We start from the raw sequence: 26370 nt of genomic DNA, 5'->3' as shown, positions 1-26370 counted from the left end.
AGAACATTATTAATTAGTAAATCAAATAAATATGAAACAAAGTTTTCCATATTAAATAACAATGTTTTTTCAATATAATCTGCATTCAATCAGACTAGAATTAAAATGTATTAAGAATCTTTATTTAAGATTTTAAATGTTCACGAAAAAACTTACAATAGAATTTAAAAAGGAATTTTACTCACTGTAATTTATTAAATAAAACAGTAGAATATTTAAATATTTTTTTAAATGCATAACTAAAGGGAAATTTAGAGAATTTTTATTAACATATAATATGAAATCAGATGACAATACATATTTTCTTATCATACAGCAGTTTTCATATCAAAGTTGATGCATTTTCTTTTTATAAAGAAATATGAATTTTGTCAAAAAAAAATTATAAATTTTTATCTTCCAAAAACAAAAATAAACAAAATGTTAATCACCCAAAAGGCATTTATTCTGGACATCCCACCAATGATTTAATGTCCAATCACATTTTCTTGTTTTCAAAACTTCTTTTCTAACTTTGGCATAAAATTCTTCTGCAGCAATTTTGTAAAATGCATACGGTTCGTTGGCTTCTGCAAATTTTCTCAGAAAGATAGATCCACGAGTACCCGAAGTCAATTTTGCTTTTTCGGTCTTTGGAAAATCCATAAAAGACTCTCCTCTTCTTGACTGAGGAAAAATAAGACCATCTGCTCTAAGCCCAAATACTTTCTTGCCCTTATCAATTGAAGAGAAATCAGCAAATGTATAAAGTGTAATAGCATATGACTCTAAGAGCTTATGAAGATACTGTACTTTCAAATTGCTGTATCTAGTCTGAAATGAAAATATATATTCGGATAAATAACATTAAAGTTATATGTATAAATGTATCTTTACTAACAAAACAATTCATAATAATTTAAAAAGAATTTATTGATAAAAATCATGAAACAGACATTAATGAAAAGTCAAAATTTAAAAAACCAAAAACTAACCTACATTCTTGAAAGTTCATTCAAAAATTATCAATTTTTATATTTCTAGAAATAAGAACAGTTATTCCAAATTGAAAAGTTAAAGATGTCAAAAATTTGAATTTCTTTCTAATCATTTCAATTATCCCTAACAGATATATTTTAACATTTTTAAAGTACCTTTTGCATCATTTAATTGCATATCCTAAAAACTTTGGGTACTCAACCACTCACTGTATACTCCAGTTATGATTTCTCTGAGATTTTTTTGTATTTCTGAAATTGAAACTGCCTCTAAAAGGAGAACTTTTTCAAGACATCAAAAGCATTCAATTGATTATAGCTTCCATTCTATGTATACCAAAGACACCATGCATAAGTCATTCAAATCTTTGACTGCTTATGCTACTCACTGTATAATACAGGAGGAATGTATTTTGAATAGAGTGAATCTAGTGTTTTTAGTATGCTTTTATTTTATTTTAATCCTTATTAATCAGCAGACTATGTAATGTTTCTTATAATGTCCAAGCACCATAAAGTAATTTTTTAGCAAGGAAGTTGTTTTTAACGATCACATATTTATCTTTCATATTAACAAATTTTCAAATGATAACTCATCTGAAAACTAATTTAGAAAAAACTAACTTAGATCAAGTCTGTACAAACTTAATCTTGAATATATGTTTAACAATAGAATAAATTATATAATAGAATATATAAATGACATATTATTAAGTGAGGTAAAGTAAAAAAAACATTGTCATTTAAAAACAAGATAATGCAGAAAAATCAAAGAAATTCAGGAATCTTTTAAACAGAAATCCAAATTATTTAAATCATCTTTATAGTTGTCTTCTAAAATTTTAATCTCTAAGAATACTCAATCAGTTCACTAAAAATAATTTTATTAAAAACTATAAAATAGCATGATTATATTTATATAATTTATAAATAAATCTGTTGAAGCAATTAAAAAAATATACTGATATAATTAAAAAAATCACTTACATCTGTATCATCTACAGTAAACAAAAGAATAATTTTGGAAGACTGCATGTCAAAAGGCAAAATAGTAGTAGCATATTTTACAGCTTCTAAAGCATCACCTCTTTTTTTGCCTTCAAATTTCAATAACTGTCCCATTGATATAATATCTTTATATACATGCCACATATCACTAAAAATAAATGATTTTATATTTAAAATACTGTAAATTGCTTTTCAAAACAAATTTATTACAGACTAACAATAATAAATTTAAAGCATCATAATAAATACAAGTTTCATAAACAAATATTCTCAATCTATAGCATTCTTGAATCCATTTTTATACTAAGCTATTACTAGATTAAGTCACTGAGCTTAATCTAGTAATATAAATAATAAATTATATCTACAGTGACAACTCAATTTATACATAAATGCCTTTCAAGATATATATATATCCTGTCTTTGACCATTCAATTATTAAATATTGTATCAAATTATATTGCTTGACAATTGCCAGGGAACAGTGACATTTCTTGATGTAATTAGTACAGGACACAGTCAAATAAGAAGTACTTATCATATACAAGTAGAAGCACTACTTTATTGACATAAAATGGCAGTCATATATTGCTGTGTAAAGGAGCAGAAAAACAAAAACAAGAAGCATAAATATACAGCATCGTGCCTCTCGTCATTCAACTCATCCAATCATATGCACTTGAATGATGATGTTGAGGCATCTGCAACTGATAAGTATTTGCTTTCAACCAAAACATTACACTAAAACTTGGTTATCATCTTTGAACCTCTACTATATTATTCCTACAGATGAAAATTTTATATAGTGAGAATAATTGTTGATAAACACCTTTTATGCAAATTGTAAGTATTGCACAATGTTGCCATCTGCAGGTTGATTCAAGTGATTGTGTGCCCAGTAGGTGGTATTTCTTGGAAACAATGTTGCTATTCCATAGTATTTGTCAAGCAATGTGACACAGAAACACTCAGAGATACTGTGTATGTATGTTACTTACAGTTGCTAAGTCCAAGATAATTTTTAAACATGCATTATGTGTGAATGGTATGTGATATTTAATTCAAGTTTATTGCATTTGACATATTTCAATATATAATCAAAATTGTTGTTTTTGTTTACAGGTATTGGTTATTGATGTTATTGAGTGGCAAATTCAGAATGAAATTAGAAAAAAGCTTTTGTTATTTACACACAATGATGAGTTTTGATGAAAATATTTACTATTACTTGATTCAATAAAAAAAAAATGACAATTTAATCTGGTTTACTATTAAATGAATTTAATTCATTTAAATTTTAACATTCTTATTCTGAATAAGTTTAATTTTTTCAGTGTAAACATACATATAAATGGACTTATGTTGAAGTTGAATTATAGAGAAAACTACAAACACGAGTAACAAACATATCAAATATCTCAAAACATATTTTGCTATCATAAGTAAATTTATATAATAAAATTATGAACACCGCCCAAAATTTTAAGGACATCGTATATCAGCTATTTAAATAACTATTAAAATATTTATAACTTGGACTACGAACTCAAGATTGAGTTTTAAAGTAAACACTTGGCTTTATTTCCATCTCCATTTAGTTCCGAAGGAAAAAATAAGATCCTTCCGCAATAAGATTTTTTTTTTTCAACTAAATGGAGATGGAAATAAAGCCAAGTGTTTACTTTAAAACTCAATCTTGAGTTCGTAGTCCAACAAATTCATCAAACACGGTTTCAAAGACAACATATTTATAACTTACATATTTGGTGTTATTATATGTGGATCTTCACGAATTCCCTTTCCACCAAATCCTATTAAACTGTAAAGTATGCTACTGTATCCGTTACTTCTGAATTCATCCTCAACTGCTCCTAATAAACTTTCAAGGCCTTTTAAACCAGGGGAAAACATAGAATAATGTTGATCCATTATAACAATAACTTCTAATTTATGCAAAGAATCAACTACTTTTAAATACCATCTTGGTTTAAATGCTACAATAAAATAAAAACAGATATATAAGTATATTTATCTTTACATTATACTTGTTTTTGTTTATTTTAAGTTTTACTTTTGTCAATAAAATAAAATATAAAATAAACAAATTACACTATTACAGTAAACCCTCAATTTAACAGATTCTGATTTAATGGACAAGAAATTTGTTCTAAAATTATTAGTTTTAAAATAATTTGAGAAAGAAAAATATAATGAATAAAATGATAAAATAAATATAAATAAAAAAAGTGTAAAATCATATCCTAATAAATATTTAAGTTTTAAGAATATGAGATTGTTGTTTACACAGGGCTGAAATGGCCAATCAGGTGCGTATTTTGGCCTCAAAGAATAACTACAGGCAGGTAATGTTGGCAGGGATTCTAAGTGGTTCAGTTAAAATGCTCTTTAAAATTGAATTTGGTGTAAGACAGGATACTTTAACTGTTATCCTGGAACAAGCTTAAAGTAGTTCAAGAAAGAGTCCAAAGTCTGCCATAATTCAAATCTAGCTGCACTTGTTCCATCTCTTTTGACTGCTTTAAAATTAATACCTAAAGAGTTAACCCAGTCCCTTGATTATTTAGCCACTGCCACTTCATCCTATATAAGATGTGTTCTACTATTCTACTGTCTTCAATCTTCAAAAGGGTCAGTTTCTTCACTTCTAACAACCTTACTTTCTTGATGCTGATAAGACAAAACAAATCATAGTTTGTTCCAATCAGGACTTCCAGTTCCATGCCTCACAATTTTAATACAAACAGAAATGATCAAATTGCACTCCAATCCCTCCACTAAGTTATTAGTTAAAGTATCCCATCTTGCATTGAATTTTGAAGGATGTTTTCAACTGAGCCATTCCACTCCCTGCCCATCAGTAGTGAAGCGAAGGGGGCATGAAGGTAATACTAATTATTTGTAATATATTATAGATATTTTAAGGTAGGTACTACATTCTATTATTGTTTGTATTATATTTTTATTACAAGTAAATATAATATATTATATTACTATATGTGTTTCTGGAAAGGGGAGGGGGTGCCAATAAAGTGTTGTGCCCCGGGCACCAGTTATGTTTGCTACATCACTGCTGCCCATGATTATTTTTTCAGTTCAAAACACTCAAATTTGATTGGCCATTTCAGTCCCTTGTAAACAATTTAATGTGAGGCTCTGGACAGGTCCAAACCTCACTGAAATTCACATTAAAATAATTTATTTTTAAGGACAAAATTATCTTTATTTGAGAAAAAAATAGAAGTTAGAAATAGCTTTTCTTAATAAAAATGACACAAACTTTTAAACAATAGAACAATGGAAAAATGAAGTTTGACTATCTTCGAATGGGAATCAAATTAAACTTTGATTGTGACTACTTCTGCACCCCCCGAAAGGTTTCAAATTGTCACCAGGTGATGAGGAGAGACAAATTGGAAAGTGGAATTGGAGAAAATTGGATAAAACCTGAAAATTCAAAGATGCAACAGGCTTCTCCTGAAAGTTCCAAGTGACAGATCTATTGTGTGTGTGTGTGTCTCGTGCCCATCTTCGTTTCCGTCTCCTGACCTCAGATCACCATCTTTCCATCAATGGAAGTCAATCACATTGTCTCGGAGTCGTCAATACATCGAGGAAACTGTCCATTCGCAACCCAGGGACACTCCTTCAAAATGGGACTATCTTGGAAAGGAGAGGAAGACCCAGAGGCTGCTGCCATTGTAGAACTTCCAAGATTGCAAAAATCTTGTAAGCTTCTTTTGTGTCAAATAAATGGTTTCTTGTAATCATAGAGTCTGTCTCAGGGCCGATAGCCCACAAATGACCCTTTGCGATTGCTTGACCCTTTTGACATTTATGCACTAGCAAGTTCAAATTTAAAAATGTCTCAAAAATTTTATTGTATACAAATTGAAAGCATTTGATTTTTGTTCTTGAAGAAGGTCATTACAAATGACTGAAAGCATGCAAATAGATAATAAAACGGCTACATATTAAAAGGTTTTGTTTTGAGGTTTAGTTGTTTTTATGGAGTGCAGTTAGAGAAGAGTGTTTTTTACTAAATATCATGTAATATGTTAATTTTTAGTTTATAAATCTAAAATCAGTCTAATTATATTGAATTTTATCTTTAAATTAAAGATATAATCTTATTACTTACAGCAAGGTTCTGTTTTCATTCCATTAACTGTACAAAATCCAGCTAAAGCATCTGGACTAAAGCATGCATTATTTCCTTCGGAAACATCCCAATAGCAAGCTTCCTTAAAAATTTCCTGATCAACTTCTAAATAAACTGCACACGTTGATAGATGACGTGTAAATGTGTTTGAACACTGATCATGTATATCACTAGACCATTCTGGTTTCATTCTTTCTTGCAATTGTCTACATATTTTGTGATTACTCATTTCATATCCCTGAGCCAATTCAGCTGCTGTTTGAACTATTGTACCATTAGCAAGCTGAAAAATAAATGCATAAAATTAACATTTTTATCAATTCTTTCTTTTCAAGGCACCTCAGTAGTAAGTGCTAAATAAGTGACATAATAAATCACTGATACTATTTAAAAAGTGTCATTCATTTATTAAAAGTATAGCTATCTTATTATTTAATTTATAAATAAATCAATCAATTATTTACAAATATTTAAAAATTTAAATGTATTTTCAATTAAGAATGCTTAAATTACTTTATTCATTTATTTTTATCTTTAAAAATCAATAAAGAAAAATTTTATAATTATCTTAAATACAAACCATAAAATCATTGTAATGTTCACCATCAGCATTGCCTAATAATCCCATAATTCCATTGTGATGTAATGGATCCAACATAAAAATGCAAAACATCCTTTTTGTATCACAAAGAACTTTCAGTCCAATAGTATTTACTGCTATAATTTCCCCTTCACGAGTCACTGATACTTTACTGAAATAATAAGTAAAAATAAAAATACTTTAATAGAATATACTTTTCATATATGTGACTACATATATTATCTTATACGAAGTGTGGCAGAAAAGTAACAAGATTGTTATCACTGAGAGCGATCTGGCAACACTGCAAACTTCCCTTTTATGTAGCTTGTATGTCAGGCCATCCTAGATGCTCAGTTTCAACCTCATGCAGTAACTACTCGATCCTAGAGAGCATGATAAGTGAACTTTTGTTTTTGTATTGCATTACAGAAAATGGAATAGCAAAATTTGGAGGAACATTGCACCATCAAATTTTGTGTTAAGCTTTGTGAACCTGTGAAGTTGACCTACGAAAAGTTGCAATGAGCCTATGGAAAACTCCTTATCATGAGCACAAGATTTTCGGTGGCACAAAAATTTTTTTTGGAAAGCCTAGAAGCAGTAGAAAACAAACCTCACTCAGGGAGACATTCAACATCAAGAACTGTGGAAAATGTGAAATGAAAGAGAGTTCTTATGAGGTCAGACTGTCAACTAACATTGACTGCTTTGAATCAGACAGGACATTGTGGATACTTGGATGCTCCACCATGATAACTCCTCCTGTCACACAGCCATCTCCATCAACCAACTTTTGACAGAAAAAGAAATTCTTGTGGTTCCCTAGCCCCTGTTCACCTGATCTCAGTTGTGTGACTTTTTGTTCTCCAAGATAACATCCAAAGATAATAATAATAAGATCCAAGATAACCGTGTTGCTGCAGGCGATTCCAGTTGAAGCCTTCCAGTACTGCAACGAAGACTGGCAACAATGCCTCCACGACGTATAGCTGCCCAGGGGAACTACTTTGAAGGGGATAATGTTAATGTATAAAAATAAAATAAAATTGTTGCAAAAAATATTTGTCTCATTACTTTTCTGCCACATCACGTATACAGGGTGTCAATTTAAGCATCTGTCCAGGGACAAAAGAGATCTTTCCAGCATTGCTTGAGTGTATGCTTGTGGTGCATGCTAGTTCCAGCATTAAAATAACTGAAGAGATTTTCTTTCGTTCGTCGCTTTTTTCAAGTTGATGTTTATTTCACACTATTTAGAATTTGTAAAGCTGGCAACCTAGCAACTTTTTGTGGTGTATATGCCACTATCGGTTACAATAATTTATCAAAACTTTACATTTCATTATACAGGGTGGGCCAGTGAAAACGAAACGGCAGAGTGTTCGTGTTCGTCCAAGCAAAGCGCTCGGACAGGTCAATTTTACTTTCGAGGGGACATCTTTTGCATAAAAGTTTTTGCGATTCTGAATACAACAGACAACAAAAAATTTTAAAAACTCATTTATTTTGTATTAACTAAACAAACATTTATTTCGAAAAAATTTTCTGAATATTAACTAAACAAACAATTTTTTCGAAATAAATGTTTGTTTAGTTAATACAAAATAAATGAGTTTTTAAAATTTTTTGTTGTCTGTTGTATTCAGAATCGCAAAAACTTTTATGCAAAAGATGTCCCCTCGAAAGTAAAATTGACCTGTCCGAGCGCTTTGCTTGGACGAACACGAACACTCTGCCGTTTCGTTTTCACTGGCCCACCCTGTACACCAGGGAATATCATACACTTATAAAATTATACTTCCTTCTTAAAAGGACCAATTTAAAAATTTAACTAACTTTGTCTAGTTATTCTTCCAAAACATTTAATGATTTAGGTTTTCTAAAAGTAAATTTTTTCTATGATGTAAGACAGTTAATCATATTTAAAAATACATTTCTGGACACTCAAATATTACCAAATAAATAATTATTCTTCAATTTTAGTATTTATTCCTAATATTTTTTCTGATATTCTCTTGCAATGGCGTAGTGAGGGGGGTGCAAGAGGGAATATCATGCACTGGGTGCCACTCGCAGAGGGGCGCCCAAATGGTCTCCAAGACAAACTATATGTGTTTCTGGAGGGGAAGGGGGGCACCAATAAAGTGTCATGCCCCAGGCACCAGTTATGTTTGCTACACCACTGTTCTCTTGTTTTCCTTTGGCTACAATTCTTGTCCAATTTCATCATTTTTTAATTGTAATCGTAGTAAAGATAGACTAAACCAAAATTTTATAATATTTTAGGATTTCTTGTAGGAGACAAAATAACTGCTCAAATCTTTTCTCATATGGATGTAACTTTATTTTACTTTTTATAGTTGCTTTAAAGATGAGAAATTTGTCTTCAAAATATCTAATATTAAAAATATTTTTATTTGCAAAAGGAAATCTATTTTATTTTTTTAATGATAAGTTTTTATTGTTTTTACTTTGATCATATTTTTTCTATTACTTATTTGAATGATTAAATTAGCAATGTTATTCTTAATTAAATAGTTAAAATCTAGTAAAATACATATTTCAAAAAATAGAAGAAAACTTAAGATCTAATATGAGAAATGTTAAATTCTATATGTCAAATATTTTCTTAATGACAGAAAATATTTGACATATAGAATTTAATGAATCTTAAGATATTGTTTTAATTTATTTATTAAAACTATAAAAATTCATTTTTTAAAATGATTAATAAATATGTAAACTTACCCATTTGGAGATTCAATGGGTACAGCACTCTCTTCATGACTATTATTCACATAAATTTTTTTATCAGAATTTATTGAAATTGTTAGCTCAGGAAATAGCAAATAAATTGTTTTTTCTGAAGTCATAATAGAAAATGATGATTCCCTAGTGTCATGCATCAGTAAGTACATACAGTCAGGTGTAGGATATTTTGGAAATTCATATACTTTTCCATCAAAAGTATAAACATGAAGTGGACCAAATATCATTGCTGTTTTATAAAATGGTGATACTATATATCTTCTTTTAAATAGATTTTCTAAATGAAATTGAGGTAAAAGTTGAAACACTGGATTTCTCCATGTTCCTTCCCATGATCGAGGAAGCTGTTTAAAAATTATAAGTATAAATTAAATCTTAAAAAATGTTATAACTTGTCTTATCATTAAAGGCTGGATTTAGGTGCAAAATGTTAAAAAAAAAGTGCAAGAAAAGGTGTGGGAAAAAGGCCAAAAAGGGACAGAATAGGTGCAAAAATTTACATTTCAGAAAACACAATTAGTTTTATTCAAATAAAAATCATTATCTGTTGTAGTACGTAATATTTATCATTTTGATGTATTTTTCTGTAAAGTTCATTTGCTTCTCTCCTAACAAATGTTTATATATGGAGAAAGATCTTTCTACTTCTACAGAAACAAGTGGAGCAAACTGTTTTAATTCTTTGGTTCATGTCTTTGCAATAAACAAATTCTTGAATATTTGGGTTTTCCTAAATCAACTGCTCGAGCTTTTTCTTTGCAAATCCTTTTAAATGGTCTAGAGTTTCTTTAACTATTATTCCCCACTGATATTCCATAATAGTTCTAGTTTCTTCCAAACTTTTTATTGCTTCTACTAAGAACTGAAATATGTGTACTGCATAAAGTTCCTCTCCCAACTTTTGGTCTTTTATGACCTGTTTCAGGTAATATGGCTTGAGCTTTGTGCAGAATCCTTCCATCAAAAACATACACTCAAACCTGGTTTTGTGCGGTCTTTTTTTGTGCGATTTTTTATTTGCGCAATTTGTTTTGTGTGATTTTTTGTGTGCGGTATATGAATTTCAATCAAATTGGTATACTGCACAAAAAATAATTGCACAAAACACATTGCACGTATAAAAAAATCGCACAAAAAAAGACCGCACAAAAACAGGTTTGAGTGTAATGATTATGGGAAAAAAAAAAATCAAAATTCAGCCTTTCCTATTTTTATCAAATAGTGATTCAGTTCTGCTTGATCATAAGCACCATATATACAGATATACAGCTAAAAATGCAGCAAAACATCTATGGATTTGCTAAAAAAGGAAATAAAAATAGAAACAGCAGCATTGGAAATTGATAAATTGTCATGATATTTTTATGAATAGCCCATACTGAAAATAAGAGGACAAAGCCCCCTAAGAGATTTATAATAGTTTAGAAAAATTGCTGCCAGATTGCTAACTGGTTAGAAATATTACTAAATTTGGTAATAAACTGCCAGACCTGGCAATAGTGTTTAGATGATGCCTATCTATAGCTATGAAGTGCCCCCTACCAAGTTGGCACCCTCTAAAAAATGACAACCACCTTTATTCATGTTTCCATTGGTGAAGAATCACATATAGAGTATTCAGGATGCATCAGGTTAAATATATTTATATAATGATGATAAAAAATTTATGTCAGTTGTAAAATAAGAATTGCAAAATAAGGAATCATAAAGTAAGGGTGTGATGTATAATATGTGTCAACTGAATATAAATATATCGTATTTACTCACATATAAGACAAGGTTTTTATTCATTTATCACAGCTTCAAATTCCTAGATTGTCCTATATGTGCAAGCAAAAGATTCTTTGCATTTCTGAAAATAATTTTTGTGAACTATGTATTCACACTTTTAACTGGACACTTAATCTCTTGTATTTAAAACATAAGCATTTTATCTGGATCGTTTGAATCGTTCTTGTATATTGTCAGGAGTAAAGATGAATAGCAATAGGAAAAGGAAAGCTTTTGAATTAAATTCCAGATTGAAATTCCAAAATCACATGAGAGCACAATATAAGTTTTAATCCATTCCCATGTGAAAACAGATGATTATTTGGAAATCAGAATTCAGAGAAACTCATAAGTGTAATCGACAGAGAATGGATTTGACTGTTAAGAATTGGCAAAACAAAAAAAGAAAAAGGTTCCCGATTGTCCAGGTTTAAATGAACAAATTATGTTGTCAATTTTACAATATTTTTCCTTAAAGTTTAAAATGCTGGTAATTTTTGCGGGACAATGTGTACATTTATGTTCATTTGATATTTTACTTGTGATTAAATGAAATAAAATTAGAACTGTATTAATAAATCTAATTTTCTTTATTTTGATCTTTAAAGTCACACCTCGTCCTATATGCGAGGTTGTTTTATATTTGAGTAAATACAGTATATTGATATTTAAAAAGTGATATGATTTTTGTCCAATAAGCTATCAATTTTGATTTCATTACCAAAATGACATTGATATCAATAAGTATAATGTTTATTGTATATTATAATGTATGCACACTATTGCAAAGTTATTTTTTACTTAAACTTTACATTATTTTTTGCTTTGTTATGATTATTTACATCAATATTTCTTATAAAATATTCTTGAAAAAATAATTACCAAATCATCTTACATTTCCTCCATTAGACCATACAATTATACACAGAATGTGATCTAATGGAGAAAATATTATGTAATTCTATGTGATTATGAACTACAGCTCTTAATCATGTACAACCACATATACAATAAAATACTCTGTTTTTTGATGTTAACAATTTAATAACTTTAAAAATGAACACACTTTAACCCTTTCACAAGTAATTTTAACAACTATTTCATATCTGTCATTTTTAAGTGTAAATTCAAAATTGAACAGATTATTACAATTTCAAATTTTCTCCTGAAGATGAAAAATGTAAAATAGTGATCAAAAGGTACAGTTTGGTCTAATGATGTGTTCACTTGTTTATAATCGATCAGCGCAGCCGTTACAATTCCGTTACAATTCCGTTACAATTCCCAGACACGCACCTGTTATCAAAGAGTTGACCGTTACGATTTGACCGTTACGAGATTGACGGTTGCGATTTGCACTGATCGATTATAAACAAGTGAACACATCATTAGACCAAACTGTACATGTGGAGAGTTAAAGTGTGTTAGCTTTTAAAGTTATTAAATTGTTAACATCAAAAAACAGAGTATTTTATTGTATATATTTGATGCTGAGTGTCAAAGAACATTATGTTAAGAACCACATGACAAATAAATATGAAATATATAAAAAAATTAACATATTACCTCAGAAAGACTATGCCATTGAAACCAATGTGGTCCTGAATAATGAAACTTAACTATATATTCATCATGGGAGGCAACATTAACTTTTATTGCTTCAACAATTCCATTTGGAAGGTTTTCTAATGCTTCAGTCATATATTTGTGAATTCCTAACTGATTTATTGCCTGCCCTATGAAAAAAATTTAATAAATTTAACAAGTGACACTCTTATTTTTTATAAATTTTTCATATATTTTAATAAATTCCAATAAATTTTTCACTATATTTTCTATATTAAGTCTTTAAAATATTGTTTATAACTAACTGAATTAAAAATTATGCATAACTTTTTGTTAATGTGGAACAATTTTACACACATTTTATAGTTACAAATAATATCGAATTAATCTCAATAGTGATTGAATCTCATAAAAATGTTGTAAATTTATAATAGTATTTATTATTGAAAATATTAATGAATTGTTTGCTATATTTGAGAAAAACTATAAGTTTTTAATTAAATTAAAGTTAAATATAAAAAAAACTATTAAGTTTTTGTTATATTTAAATTTTTTATATTATAAGAAAGAAACTTTATGAAAAATATTTACCTCCTACTGTATATGCTTCATAGTTATAAAATAAGTGATGTGCATTAACAATAATTATTTCTTTGATATTATAAAGCATTTCAACAGTAGGCTCTACAAATGGATTGAGAAGATGTTGAATTTCTTTCAAATTTTCTTCAGCCTGACTATACATTCTTTTAAAATATTCTTCCTACAAAATAACAAAATTTATATATCAAAAATTGGTAGCTTTAATGGCATTATTTACCATAATTTTATACAATTTCATTAAAGCTTGAGACCTCATATAACCTTCATAAATTGCCTTAATGGTAATAAAAAGCTTTTCATAACCCATACTACCTGTGAGTCACCAGACAAGTTCGAAAGCGAATAAAACGCAAAATTCTTCTGTTAAAAAAATGATAGCGATAAATTGTGTTACGAAACAGAAAAAAACCTTTGATCTAAACAACGCGACACAAAAAATGTAAACAATGAGACTCAGAACTGGTCAAACATATGTCAAATAATCTGTAAATTCTAGCACGAGCGCTAATAAACAGGTAGATCTTTGACTCGAGTAGTTATAAAATTTTGACGAGATAAACTTTCCCAAAAAAGGGGAAATTTTTGTCAGATGAAAAAGATCGTTAAAGTTTAGACGTCAAGGAAATTACAAACAATGGCCTGAATTATGAGTGCAGATGTTATACTATTATAAACAATCCCAAGCAGAATCGACAAAGAGGTATCAGATGTACACCTCGAATTGGACCTTTTCCGTGACCCAAGATGGTCTTGTTTTGCACTTGGAAACAAAAAGGAGACCAATCGGAAAGTGAGAAAAGGAACGAGAGACCAATCCAAAATATGGATGATGAACGAGAAAACATATAAAAACTGGGACTTCAAGGTCAAAAGAGAGTCTCCTCTGGATTAAGCTCACTTTGTGCTTCATAGTGGATTGTGCCATCGCCTGAGACGTATCTGTGACGATCATCCCCAACACCCAGCGATCCTTCTTGTCTGCCCCGGGGCTGCGACTAATGCCAAAGTTCTCATCTGGATTAGTGAAGGACTGTTGATTGATGATGTAAGCACTAATGTTAACAAATAAACGGTTTTCGTGTGAAAAACACTTGTCATCATTTGCCTCCTCTGTCACAACTCACATACTACCTCTCCCAAGGTTCATCTTGATGCGGGATTAACTGATCCCATCTAAAAGACGGCAACCTAACACGGGTGCCAAGGAGGGGTTTCCAGGTCCCCTATTTCCACCAGGTCGGCTACCTTACATACCATATACCTTACATCAGTGGTTCTCAAACTTTTTTACTAGTTAGCCAAACTGTAGATAGGTGAGCCACAAATATACAAAAAGTAGGTCTATTTCTATCATTTATAACTGATGTGTCAAAAATGTTTACAAGCTGGGTTAATGTTTATTGCAGGCTGGATTTGGCAAAGAGACATTTGGACACGACTGTTCTATATCATTGAACACTTATCATCATGTAGTGTAGAAGATCTCAAATATTCTATTTCTTTCATTTTATTTATGTCAGCACTTCATTAGATGTATTTATATGAAAGACTATTACCCTAGGTGGCTCTTCAAACATAACATGACCAGACGTCCCGTTTTGAACGGGACTGTCCCTTTTTAGAGTTACGAGTCCCGGTGTCCCCGAAATGAACTCTGGGACGCAAAATTGTCCCGTTTTCTGAAACCACGCAAAAATTTGAGTAGTCGAGCCGGCCGGACGGCCGTCATGCCGGCGGCTGGACGCGATCGGTGTGCGAGAGCAAACCGCGTCGTCGGTTGACGCGACGATAGCCGAGAGTGGCGAAGATGTCATCGCTCGTGCTTTGTTGACTAATTGTTTGGCAGATTTTTCATTCGCTCACTTCTCAATATTTGTTTTGTTGTCGTTTGATGCTCGTGTACCTAGTAAATAACTTAAACTTCTTTTGTTTTGGAATGATAAGTTAAAATGCCGAAACGCAAGTGTATGTTCAATGTTAACTTACAAGCAAAATATCCGTTTATCAAGCAAATAAATACTCCCTCAGATGTGAGATGTGAAAAGTGTCGTACAGAATTTAGCATTTCCCATGGTGGTGCCAGTGATATTGAACAGCATTTAAAGTCTGAAAAACATAAAAATGCCGATCGTACCGCCGCTTCGAGTTCTTCGATGTTAACCTTTTTCAAGAAATCGGACGCACCAACTTTAAAGGATTTGGACATCGCCGCAGCAGAAGGCGTCTAGGCTTATCACACGATACAAGAAAACCACAGTTTTCGCTCTAATGATTGTGCATCGAAATTAATTCAATCATGTTTTGATCCCAAATTTACATGCGCGCATACGAAATCAGAAGCTATTGTAGTAAATGTTTTGACGCCTACAGCAATGAAAGAATTAAAAGATGATCTTGATAAGTCCAATTGTATTACAATACTAAACGACGCTTCAAACCACGGTAACAAGAAAATATACCCTATTCTAGTGCGCTTTTTTCAACCTTACGTAGGTGTGTAAGTAAAAATTTTGAGATCTCCAAGACCAACCAGGTGAGACTTCTGACATCATTGTCGATTATTTAAACCAAGTGTTGACAGATAATAATTTGACAGCAAAAGTCGTGGCATTTTGCGGAGACAATGCCAACGTCAATTTCGGAGGTGCGGCTAGGCGAGGAACTAACAATGTGTTAACAAAATTGCAATCATCACTGAAAAAGCCATTGATAGGTATTGGATGTGGAGCCCATGTAATTCACAATGCAATAAAATCTGCTGCAGACAGGCTACCCTTAGATTACAAATGCATTATTGTGAAGATATATTCATTTTTTTATATTTACACGATTCAAGTTGAAGCTCTAAAGGAGTTTTGCGCCGAAACTGAAACGGAATATCAACAAATGCTCGGCTATAGCAAAACTAGATGGCTTGCTCTTATGCCTGCCTTGGAAAGGGTTTTAAAAATGTATCAGCCATTAAAAAACTACTTTTTGAGTATTGAAAAATGTCCCCTGTTACTAAAAAACTTTTTTGAAGATCCCACATCCGAATTGTGGCTTTATTTTTTACACGGTCTGTCAGCAAGTTTTCATCAAGCTGTATTGAAACTGGAAGGTCAGACTGTATCGGCAATTGAAGCTGCAAAAGAAATCAATCAAATAAAAGACAATTTGACTCAGAAACAGACCAATCAGTTTCTTCCATTTATGGTCCGTCAATTAATAGTGAAATCGAAAGATAATGTTACTGACATAGATGAAGAGTTTGTGAAAAGGGCGGCTACAGAATTTTATCAAACAAGCCGTGAATATCTGGAGCAGTGGACTTGCTTTCTTACCAAAGAAATGGAGATATTTTATTGGTCAGATTTAAAAAAAGTCCCCGCACGGGAAGACGTTCAAAAATCTCTGGATGTATTAATTGAAAAGGAATATATTGACTGTAATAAAGATGCAAAAGTTTTTGACGAATTTTTGTTAATTTGTAACTACATTACATCGGATAAAGTAACCGAATGGAATAATCTAAATGTTTCCACGGAAACTCGTTGGGTGGAAGTATTCAAACACTTTCAAGCCAACAATCTTCAGCATGAAAACTTTTCTATTTTAATTGAATATATTTTATGTTTGCCTGCTACAAATGCTCCAGTAGAAAGAGTATTTTCTATGATGAACAAATTGTGGCCATCTGAGAAGACCCAGTTACAAATTTCAGTTCTAAAGGCGATGTTGATAATTAAGGTGAATATAAAAAAAACGTGCCAAGAGTTTCATTCTTACTTAAAATCATCACCAGCTATATTAAAGCAAATTTGTTCCTCTGATAAATATAAATATAACTAAACATTTCGGGTATATATATTTTTTAATTCGTAACTTTTAAGCTAACTGACTTTTTCTGAATAAATAACTTTAAAAAAAGCGTTTTTTTATTGACTACCTGTTAATTAACCTAAATAAACCAATGTCCCGTTTTGAGTCAAAAAATAAATGGTCACATTATTCAAACATCAAATTTGAAGAGTCATCTAGGGCAGAGCCGTAACTAGGATTTTAGACGCCTATGGCCAAGAATAAAAATGGCGTCTTTTTAATTTTTGTTATTAAAAAATAATTATCTAGTGACATTGAATATATTTTTCAACTATACACGGTAAATAATTTAAAATATATCTTTATAAATAACCTTTTTTCGACTATCATTGATTTCACTTTGTTACACAGGCAAATGACTCCAACATACTGCTGCTTATCAACATTGTTATGAAGTTAATAATATCACTTTTAAATGTCAAAATTAAATAAATACTTAACCCTTTATTAGTACGTTACTGGTAACAAAACAAAAATAATAATTACTTAGTAATCAACATAAAAAATAAAATTTTATAATTAACATATCAGATTAATGAACATTCACAATATTAATTAATATCTTTCGAATAACAATACCAAAATAAACTTAAACACAATGAACTTTTCTCACCTTCAGATTTGCAAATTCATCTATAACGTCCTCAAAATCGGTTTCTTTAAAAATATCACTTTCTACAGATAATAAACTTAAACTACTCGATCTGTCTTGGGACATTATAGAACATAAATAGTTCTTAATGATTTTTAATTTACCGAAACTTCTCTCGCCTTAAGCAACAGTCACGAGCAGAGTAAGCATTAGCCTTAATGCAATACTGGTGTCGGGATAAGACTCAGAGAGATCCCACTTGACCATTCTCTCTAATATTTGTAAATGGTGTAAAGATATCAAATTTTTAAATATTATTTTTGCTTGACTTTGAAAGCATCCAATTGCACTATATACAATGCAACAGTCGGCTGCAGCTTTTTAAAATCTACTAATGGCACGGTAACCAAATTTTTTCCATTTAAAAAATCAAAAATTGATGATATCGAATGCGTACTTTTAAATCGATCACCTAGTGGGATATAATGTCAACAACTTCATAAAACAAATGTTTTAATTCATCCTGACTTGAAAGTATAGTTCCTTCTTCTGTTTTTCCAGGTAACAGTTTTCTTTTGCGTTTTCACTTCATCTTGGGTATTGAGTCAATTCCCAACTTTTCACATTTTTGTTTGCATTCCAACATGATAATACCATTATTTCTAAAATGTTGAAAAAAGATACTAGTCCGTTTAATAATTCAGAAGAGCGAAAAATGTCTTGTGATTTATCCTGTAACTGGTTATTTACAACATTTATTTTGGCTAAAATATCTTCCCACATAATTAACATAGAAATAAAATTTATGATTCAATATGTCCAATAATAATTCTAGCTGTAGCGACACCATCTTTAAATGAAAAATATTTCTTTAAGGACTTCTATAACTGCATTAATTTGATATTTTAAATGACTTACGGCTGTTGTATAGAACTCCCCGTGGAATTTCAGGAGTTTGAGTATACATCTAAATTTGGGGAACCGAGACGAGTTCAACAGTACCCTACTTTTGGACCAGAGACCAAAAATAAGAATGTATCATATTTACGATTTCTTGCCTTTAACAATGCGTTCTACCAGGGTACCGTTGAACTTGTCTCGGCCCTGAGTTCAGATATATACTAAAAGTCCTGAAATTCCATGGGGAGTAATCTATACAACTTCCATCTACTGAACGTGATTTAGAGCACCATCTCGCGTTGCTATGTCCTTCAAGTGTTGTCTTTAGTAACGTTGTACAGTAGACACTCCCCTATAACACGGTAGATACATTCTGCGTTATATGAATCCGTGTTGTACGAGTCACTTAAATACATGATCCAATCACAGTCCGGCATGTGTGCAGTTTAGGGGCTATAGCTGTTTGAAAGGTTTTCTTCCATAAAATTAATCGATTCTAGACTAATTTGACTCAACATTTCCAAATCACATATAATTTTTTGGGAATAATCCATATAAACTATGCTATAAACAAAAAATTATAGGATTACTTACCGAGTGTGCACCATTCAACGACACCATTGCTTAAGCTTGCTTTCGTTGCAGAGCGGCTTGTCGAACGGCGGATGTGTGTTTTCCGATCGGCAAATTTTTCGCAAAAAAAATGACTTAACTTTGGAGACATCATTAATAAAAATATAATTTTTATGGCCATTGAATAATAAATGTTTTTTAGTAGGTCCAGTGCTCGTTTAAACTCGACGGTTTGTACAATGTCTGCTATTGGTCCAGATTTGACCAATCCTGTCGCGACACGAGTCGGTGATGACGTTTTACCGTGTTATACGAGTCTCTTTAGAGTGTTATATGAACCCAATCGCAATTTTTTAGCCGTGTTATACGAATCCATGTTATATGAACCCGTGCTATAGGGGGGGTCTACTGTAATTTTTTTCCATCTTCAAGTAGAAGAAGCAAAAAATTAAACAATTTCTGGATTATTCCAAAAAATGAAACCATCCCCACGGTCATGCTTGCTGTGCGCCCTCCAATTAAATTAAGTGAATGCACAGCACAAGGAACAAATTTGGCAAGATCATTTAATTGTGCTGTATGCACTTGCATGCCATTATATCAATATATTCCGGCCATGTTTGCTCCATTATGGTATCCTTGTCCTCTTATGTTTTTGAAATCTAAACCATCAGTTTTTAACTTATCCAAAACTTCAATTGCAAGTCCTTGTCCCATTTTACATTTTGATAGTACAAAATCAACAAATCTCTTTTTGATAGTTACCACTTCATTTTCAATTTTGACATATCTGATAATCTGGAATACTTGTTCTTTATGAGATGTATCAGGAATACTATCAATTATTATGCTAAAATATTTTGCTCTTTTTATATTATAATTTTGTTTCAAACTTTAGATGCTAGTGTAGAAATAATTCGTTTTGGATTTTTGCACTTAAATATGATACTTTTGTTTCTTTTTGTTCTGTCATTAATAGTGCAATGCGCATGCAACATAAACACCAAACCTATCATAACAATATAGATAAATTCGTGCAGTTGTATCTACTGCAAAGAGGTTCTCGGAAGTAAACTATTGTTGATAAAATATCATATTTGTATTTATATATTTCAATTTTGTTATAATTGTTAACAAGTTGAAATATATAAATTTTCCTCTTTCCTTTTATTAATAATTTTATTGTTAATAAAAGAAGAAAACCAAAGATGCATAGGAAAGAAGACTTGAACCAGAGGGGACTTAAGACAGAAGAAGCCTCAGTAGAAAAATTTCCCAACTTTTCACATTTTTGTTTGCATTCCAACATGATAATACCATTATTTCTACAATGTTGAAGTAGAAAAATCAGTAGAAAAATTGATAGAGAAAAATGAAAGAAATGCATTAGAGAAGAAAACGCCGACCCCATATAAACATGGAAAAAGGCGAGGATATAGAAAGAAAGAATTTATATATTTTAATAACAATAAAAATGGCGGTTTATTTTTGAAATATATGTTTGTAGAAATTACAGATCATAAATACTATATAAATATAAAAGTTTTTTTTTGTGTTATTAATTTTGAATACATATTATTCTGAAACCTTTTCATTGGCGCCTTTATTAAATCGGCGCCTATGACGGGGGCCACATTGGCCATACCCTAGTTACGGCTCTGATCTAGGGTCAAGATAAATCCATAATGGTTTCATTATCTGCATGTTTCCTGATTATTCACTGCTCTTTCCAATAATTTGCAGCTGTTTCCACCCCAATTCCTTTCTCATTTCTTTCTGTTTAATCCCTTTTCAGAACTCATAACATTTCTTGCAAATTTTTCCCTAATTTCTAGAATTCTTCACTTAAATAGTGCCTGGACTGTAATTTATGGAATTAAATCAATTACAAACAAAATCCTATTTTGATTCTATAAATTTCTGCATTTGTTTAAAAAACATATAAATATTTATAATTTGCTCATCTATATGCTGTATTAAAAAATGCTTTACATCAATTATTACTAAATATTCTATTAATTAAAACACATTAAATAGTACATATGTAATATTTTTTAAATTCTATATAACACTTTTTTTGTTAATGTTGTAAATTGGCTGTCTGGGGAATGATTTTAAAATATAAAAATTACATTAATTTAAATTACCTCTCTTCTTGTAATTTTTCTAAGAGATTTCATAATTTGTTTAATAGGATGATTACGATCTCTTTTAACCAAATGAATTCTAGTTTTCAGTATTTCTATTTTAGAATGAAGCCATCTTCCAAACTTATACAATGATTTTAAATCTACATGGCCTTTTGTTGATATCTTGAATGGAGTTACTAATTTCAGTAAAATTTTCCCACGATTATACACTTTTTCAGGATTCCTCTGTAAATAATAATAATAATTTATAAATTAAAAATAAAAAGAAAATATGCATGTGATTTGGATACAAGTTGTTTTTCATAAACAGCAAAGTAAAACAATCACAAATAATAAAAATTATTATGCTTATAAGTATTCCTAATAGAATCAATTTTATAGTGATTATATTTTAATAGGATATTGTATTTTAGTGATTTTAATTACAGTCAAACCTGTTTTTATGCAGGGGATAGGGACCGCATTAAAAAAAACGCATTAAAAAAAATCTCACGAAACTTCACGAATGGCTGTAAATAATAGTTTTCGCAACACAATTAAAAAATATTTTTTTTTAATTGTGTTGCAAAAACTATTTTTTTTATGCGGTCAACAGGGACCGCATAAAAAAAGTCTCACATAGAAAATAACTCAAAACCGTACCAAATAGAATTTATTGACAACAGATGTCAGCACTTGACTGCATCGTCTGGTCTATCGTCTGTTTTACATATTTTTGTCCAGGTGGTGTTTTGTTGACTTAAAAAGTAAATTATTTCATTTTTCGCATATTCATGCAATAATATTACTATAATAAGTGCATTTATGCTATAATAAGTTTATTTAGCTATAATAAGTCAACGTAAGACATGACGAATCACACGAGACTAGTCGCCAACTATACCGCACAAATTAAAAATTCGCATTAAAAAAATCGCACAAATAAAAATCGCACATAAAAAGAGCGCATAAAAACAGGTTTTACTGTATTTTCAATAACAATCCAAAATATCTAGTTATCAAAATATAATTGCTTCAACTGTTTAGCAAATTTACAGTTAATGAAAAATAAAATTTTAAATTACTTATTTTAAATTAAAAACTAAACCTTACTCTAAATTAAAACACAAGTTTAAAATACATTTTCATATATCACACTCTCCATTTTATGTACTGTACATAATATGCATATAATTTATGATGGCAGCCATCTTAACTACTGTTTTCAGCACTCTGAATCTCACTGTACTAGTAGTGTGCAGTGGCTATCTTAAAACAGAAATAGCTTAACCATCTTTTAACAAAGTGGCTTTAAGCAGTATTACCAAAAAACATGCCCAATATATACAATAAAATAGATTACATTTAACTACTATGTAAATATTCATAAGAATTATCCAGAAAAAGACAATAATCTGTCTGTCTTTTGGCATGATTACAATATCACATTACATATTTATTATATATAAATATGAAAAACAACAAACTGCTTTATTGGAACAAACAAACATAACAAAAAGAAACCTAATGTTTCAAATTCATTACTTCATCTTTAGGGAAAGTTATTGAAAAAAATCTTAAATATTTTCACACACTTGTTAAAGAAGCCCGCCTCTTCCAATATATGCTAATCACCAGAAGTCCAAAAAGAAAAGATATTGAATTTATATAATTTAAGAAAGTGAGGTTTTATTCATTATTGGTGTATAACTATATAAGAAATCTAATAAAGGCATTAGTTTTCTTTAAACTTTTTGTTTTGAGGGATTGTTTGTTTAAAAATAAAAAAGCTTTTTGTTTTTAAATTCCATCTGAACTGAATTTAAAACTTTATTATTTCATATAAAACTTTAGCACATTTTAAAACGAACATTATGTTTAATGTGTATTTATGATAATTATAAATTATTTTTAAGATTAATGATCAAACACTACTTTTTGATTGTTAGTTTTCTGGAATTTTTTAAATAATTTTTTGCACTATTGTTATTATATTTCAATATTTCTGTACAAAATATTTTTACTTTTATCATTTAATGCAAAGCTGTTTGAGTATCATAGCAACAACAAAATATAAGTCTATGGTGATTACTTAGTCTTTTAATAGCATACTTCTAAACATGGGCTAATAAGATTAAAAATATGCTGTTTCTTTAATGCATTTATTTTGCTATAAATAAAACAATTTGACTGCTTTTTAAGAAATGTTTACCTTATAAAGTTCACAAAAATCATCATCTTTATAAATATTAAAATATAAAATTTTTACCATGAGCATGTGTGTTCCAGTAAGTGAAAATTTTTTTTTATCTCCAGATATATCCACAATCCAATTTGCGGATCTAAGTCCTTCTTCTGGTGACTCAATTGATAATTTTATGTAATGAGAAGCTGTTAGAAGTTTATAATGATATTTTATCTCTGCATTCGGAATGATATCAGTCTACAAATATATAACAAAATAAAAAAACATCAATTTATATTATAAATAATTACAATATTTTTAAAATTTTGTATTTAGAATTACCTGGCTCCTTATGCTATATTTTTTATCATAATAAAATCCTTCAGAGTTTATTCCAGTTTTTCCTTCAGCATCTATTCTAAGATTTGGATGATTTAAATTAAATGAGTCCCAACCTTCTAAATTACGTTCCATATGAAATAATTCTAAAAATAAAAATAAAATGATTTATTGTAAGAAATATTATGATGAGAAAAGATACATTCAGACTTCTCATATTCATTGTACTGTACAAACATTATATATATATAGATTGTTCTCTTATTTTTACAAAGAAAATTATAAAATATAATTAGAAATAAACAAATATTTTTAGAATATTTAAAAGGATATTTTAAAAAGATTATATACATATATATTTAAAATATTCCAAAAATATCTATTTTTTTAATTATAATTATATTTTATAATATATTATATAATACAATGCTTATATATAAGCATTTACCTAACTTTTTAAATTTTGTTAAATTGTTATCCAATTATCATATTTTATTTTTAGTAATATACTTTACTATTGTATATTATTGAAATGTATATTAATAATGATTTGATAAAATTTATATCATTTTCTTAATCTAACATATAATGACATAGATGTAAAATAGATGTATTAAATAAATTATAAATTTTAACTAGTCTATTGCACATTGGTAGTGATTTACTAAAACAATACGACAGTTGTTTTTGATTCTGTCTTGATTTGATATCCAAAATATTAAAACTAAACTCTTCATTTAACTAGTTTAAAAATAAGATATAGATTTAATTAAATTAATAACCAGATAACAATATGGTACATTATTTAAAAATTGTGACAAAATGGTTTTATAAATTAAAAATTATATGGACTTTATCTCAATAATTATATAAAACTATATATAATATTATCAAAGCTTCTACAGATCAATAATATGTTTAAAAATTTAATAGAATAATTAAACTTACTTTTAATATTCACGTTGAGCATATCCCATTCAGGAGAGTTGGAATTTGCATTGAATTCTAAGTGATAGGCTTTAGTTTCCGGTTTGCATTCAAACAAAAAGTCAGAATCAAAGTTAAAATAGGAGGAGACAAATTTGTGCTCAACGTCAAAATATTCACAAGTTTCTTTTTCTCCCCAAAGAAAATTCATATGGTATTCAGATCTTTTATCATTTCCACGATAAAGGATATCATTATAACTTATCCACTTATTAATCCAACTTTGTCTGCTTCCAGTAACAGCTCTGATTTCTCTTCGAAAATTATTGATTGTGTTAAATAGAGTAAACGAGAATTCGGAACCTTCTGAATCAAACCTGAAACAAATATTTTATAAATTAACTATTTAAAAATTTATTTTAAATAGTTTATTGAGTATTGAACACAAGACTGTGTTATTTATTAAACACTTGGCTTTTTCCACCTTTATTTAGTTGACTAAATAAAGACGGAAAAAGCCAAGTGTTTAATAAATAACAGTCTTGTGTTCAATATTCAATACATAGTAAAAACACAGTTTCAGGAACAATTAAATAGTTTATATAAAATATTTTATATAAATGAGTATAGGAAGTTAAATCTGATCCAATAAAAAATTCATCTGAAACAATAGATTTAATGTCCAAAATTTATTAAATTAAAGTATTTTATAGATTTTAATTTATATATTATAAAGAAAAGAAAAAATAACAATTACAAAATAATAACAACTTATAAAATATTTATATATCAATTAATTAAATGCTAAATGAATAAATTAACATTAACATAAATTTAAATAAAGAATTAAAAAGTAACAATTTATTTATTTTATATAAACACAACCAAAATTTTCAAAATTCTTTAATTTTTATTTTTTCTAACATTCATAATAATTAATAATATCAATATTTCATTTACAAAAATAAAAAATTTATTAAATATTTTATTTATTCAAAAATCTATTTATAATTTAATAAAGTTATCTTTATTAAAAAATAAGTTAATTCTAATACAACAACTTTTAAAAATAGATTATAACTTGTAACAAATATCCAAATTTTTAAAACTCAAAGACGGATGTAAAAACCAAGATAATAAATCAAACAACTGTATAATTAATGTTATTTATTTATAATTAATTTGTTTAATTTAGATAAGATTTAAATACTGTATGTCATTCTACACAATTTTTCCATTTTATCATTAATATTTTCTCATCAACTTTAAAAGTTTTATATTTTATAGAATAAGATGCACATTGGACATTTTTTTATTGTATTACTGATAAAGTAAATTATTCTATTCAATGCTCTTAAATTTTTCTGATCTTTTTTATTGCACAGCATCACTAAATTACTACATTATA

The 26370-nt window shown here is 29.2% G+C and overlaps 1 protein-coding gene across 1 annotated transcript in view; it reads right to left on the bottom strand.

The window, feature by feature from the left end:
* Nucleotides 1–240: 240 nt before the first annotated feature.
* Nucleotides 241–26370, bottom strand: part of LOC136987425 (uncharacterized) — a 75502-nt gene continuing 49372 nt past the window's right edge. The window contains exons 25-36 of the mRNA XM_067285160.1: nucleotides 24984–25339; nucleotides 24039–24181; nucleotides 23781–23954; nucleotides 21530–21757; nucleotides 13445–13616; nucleotides 12854–13023; nucleotides 9497–9861; nucleotides 6746–6917; nucleotides 6145–6448; nucleotides 3745–3979; nucleotides 1965–2133; nucleotides 241–813 (exon numbers count right to left, since the gene is read on the bottom strand). Of these exons, the coding sequence (XP_067141261.1) occupies nucleotides 424–813; nucleotides 1965–2133; nucleotides 3745–3979; nucleotides 6145–6448; nucleotides 6746–6917; nucleotides 9497–9861; nucleotides 12854–13023; nucleotides 13445–13616; nucleotides 21530–21757; nucleotides 23781–23954; nucleotides 24039–24181; nucleotides 24984–25339 (2878 nt within the window). The 3' untranslated portion in view covers nucleotides 241–423. The remainder of the gene's footprint in view (nucleotides 814–1964; nucleotides 2134–3744; nucleotides 3980–6144; nucleotides 6449–6745; nucleotides 6918–9496; nucleotides 9862–12853; nucleotides 13024–13444; nucleotides 13617–21529; nucleotides 21758–23780; nucleotides 23955–24038; nucleotides 24182–24983; nucleotides 25340–26370) is intronic.

This window comes from Centruroides vittatus, unplaced genomic scaffold (assembly GCF_030686945.1).
Source record: "Centruroides vittatus isolate TY-2023 unplaced genomic scaffold, ASM3068694v2 scaffold_2003, whole genome shotgun sequence".
Classification (NCBI taxonomy): Eukaryota; Metazoa; Arthropoda; class Arachnida; order Scorpiones; family Buthidae; genus Centruroides; species Centruroides vittatus.
The sequence above is the reverse complement of the archived record's forward strand: the minus strand, read 5'-3'. Positions and strand labels throughout refer to the sequence as shown.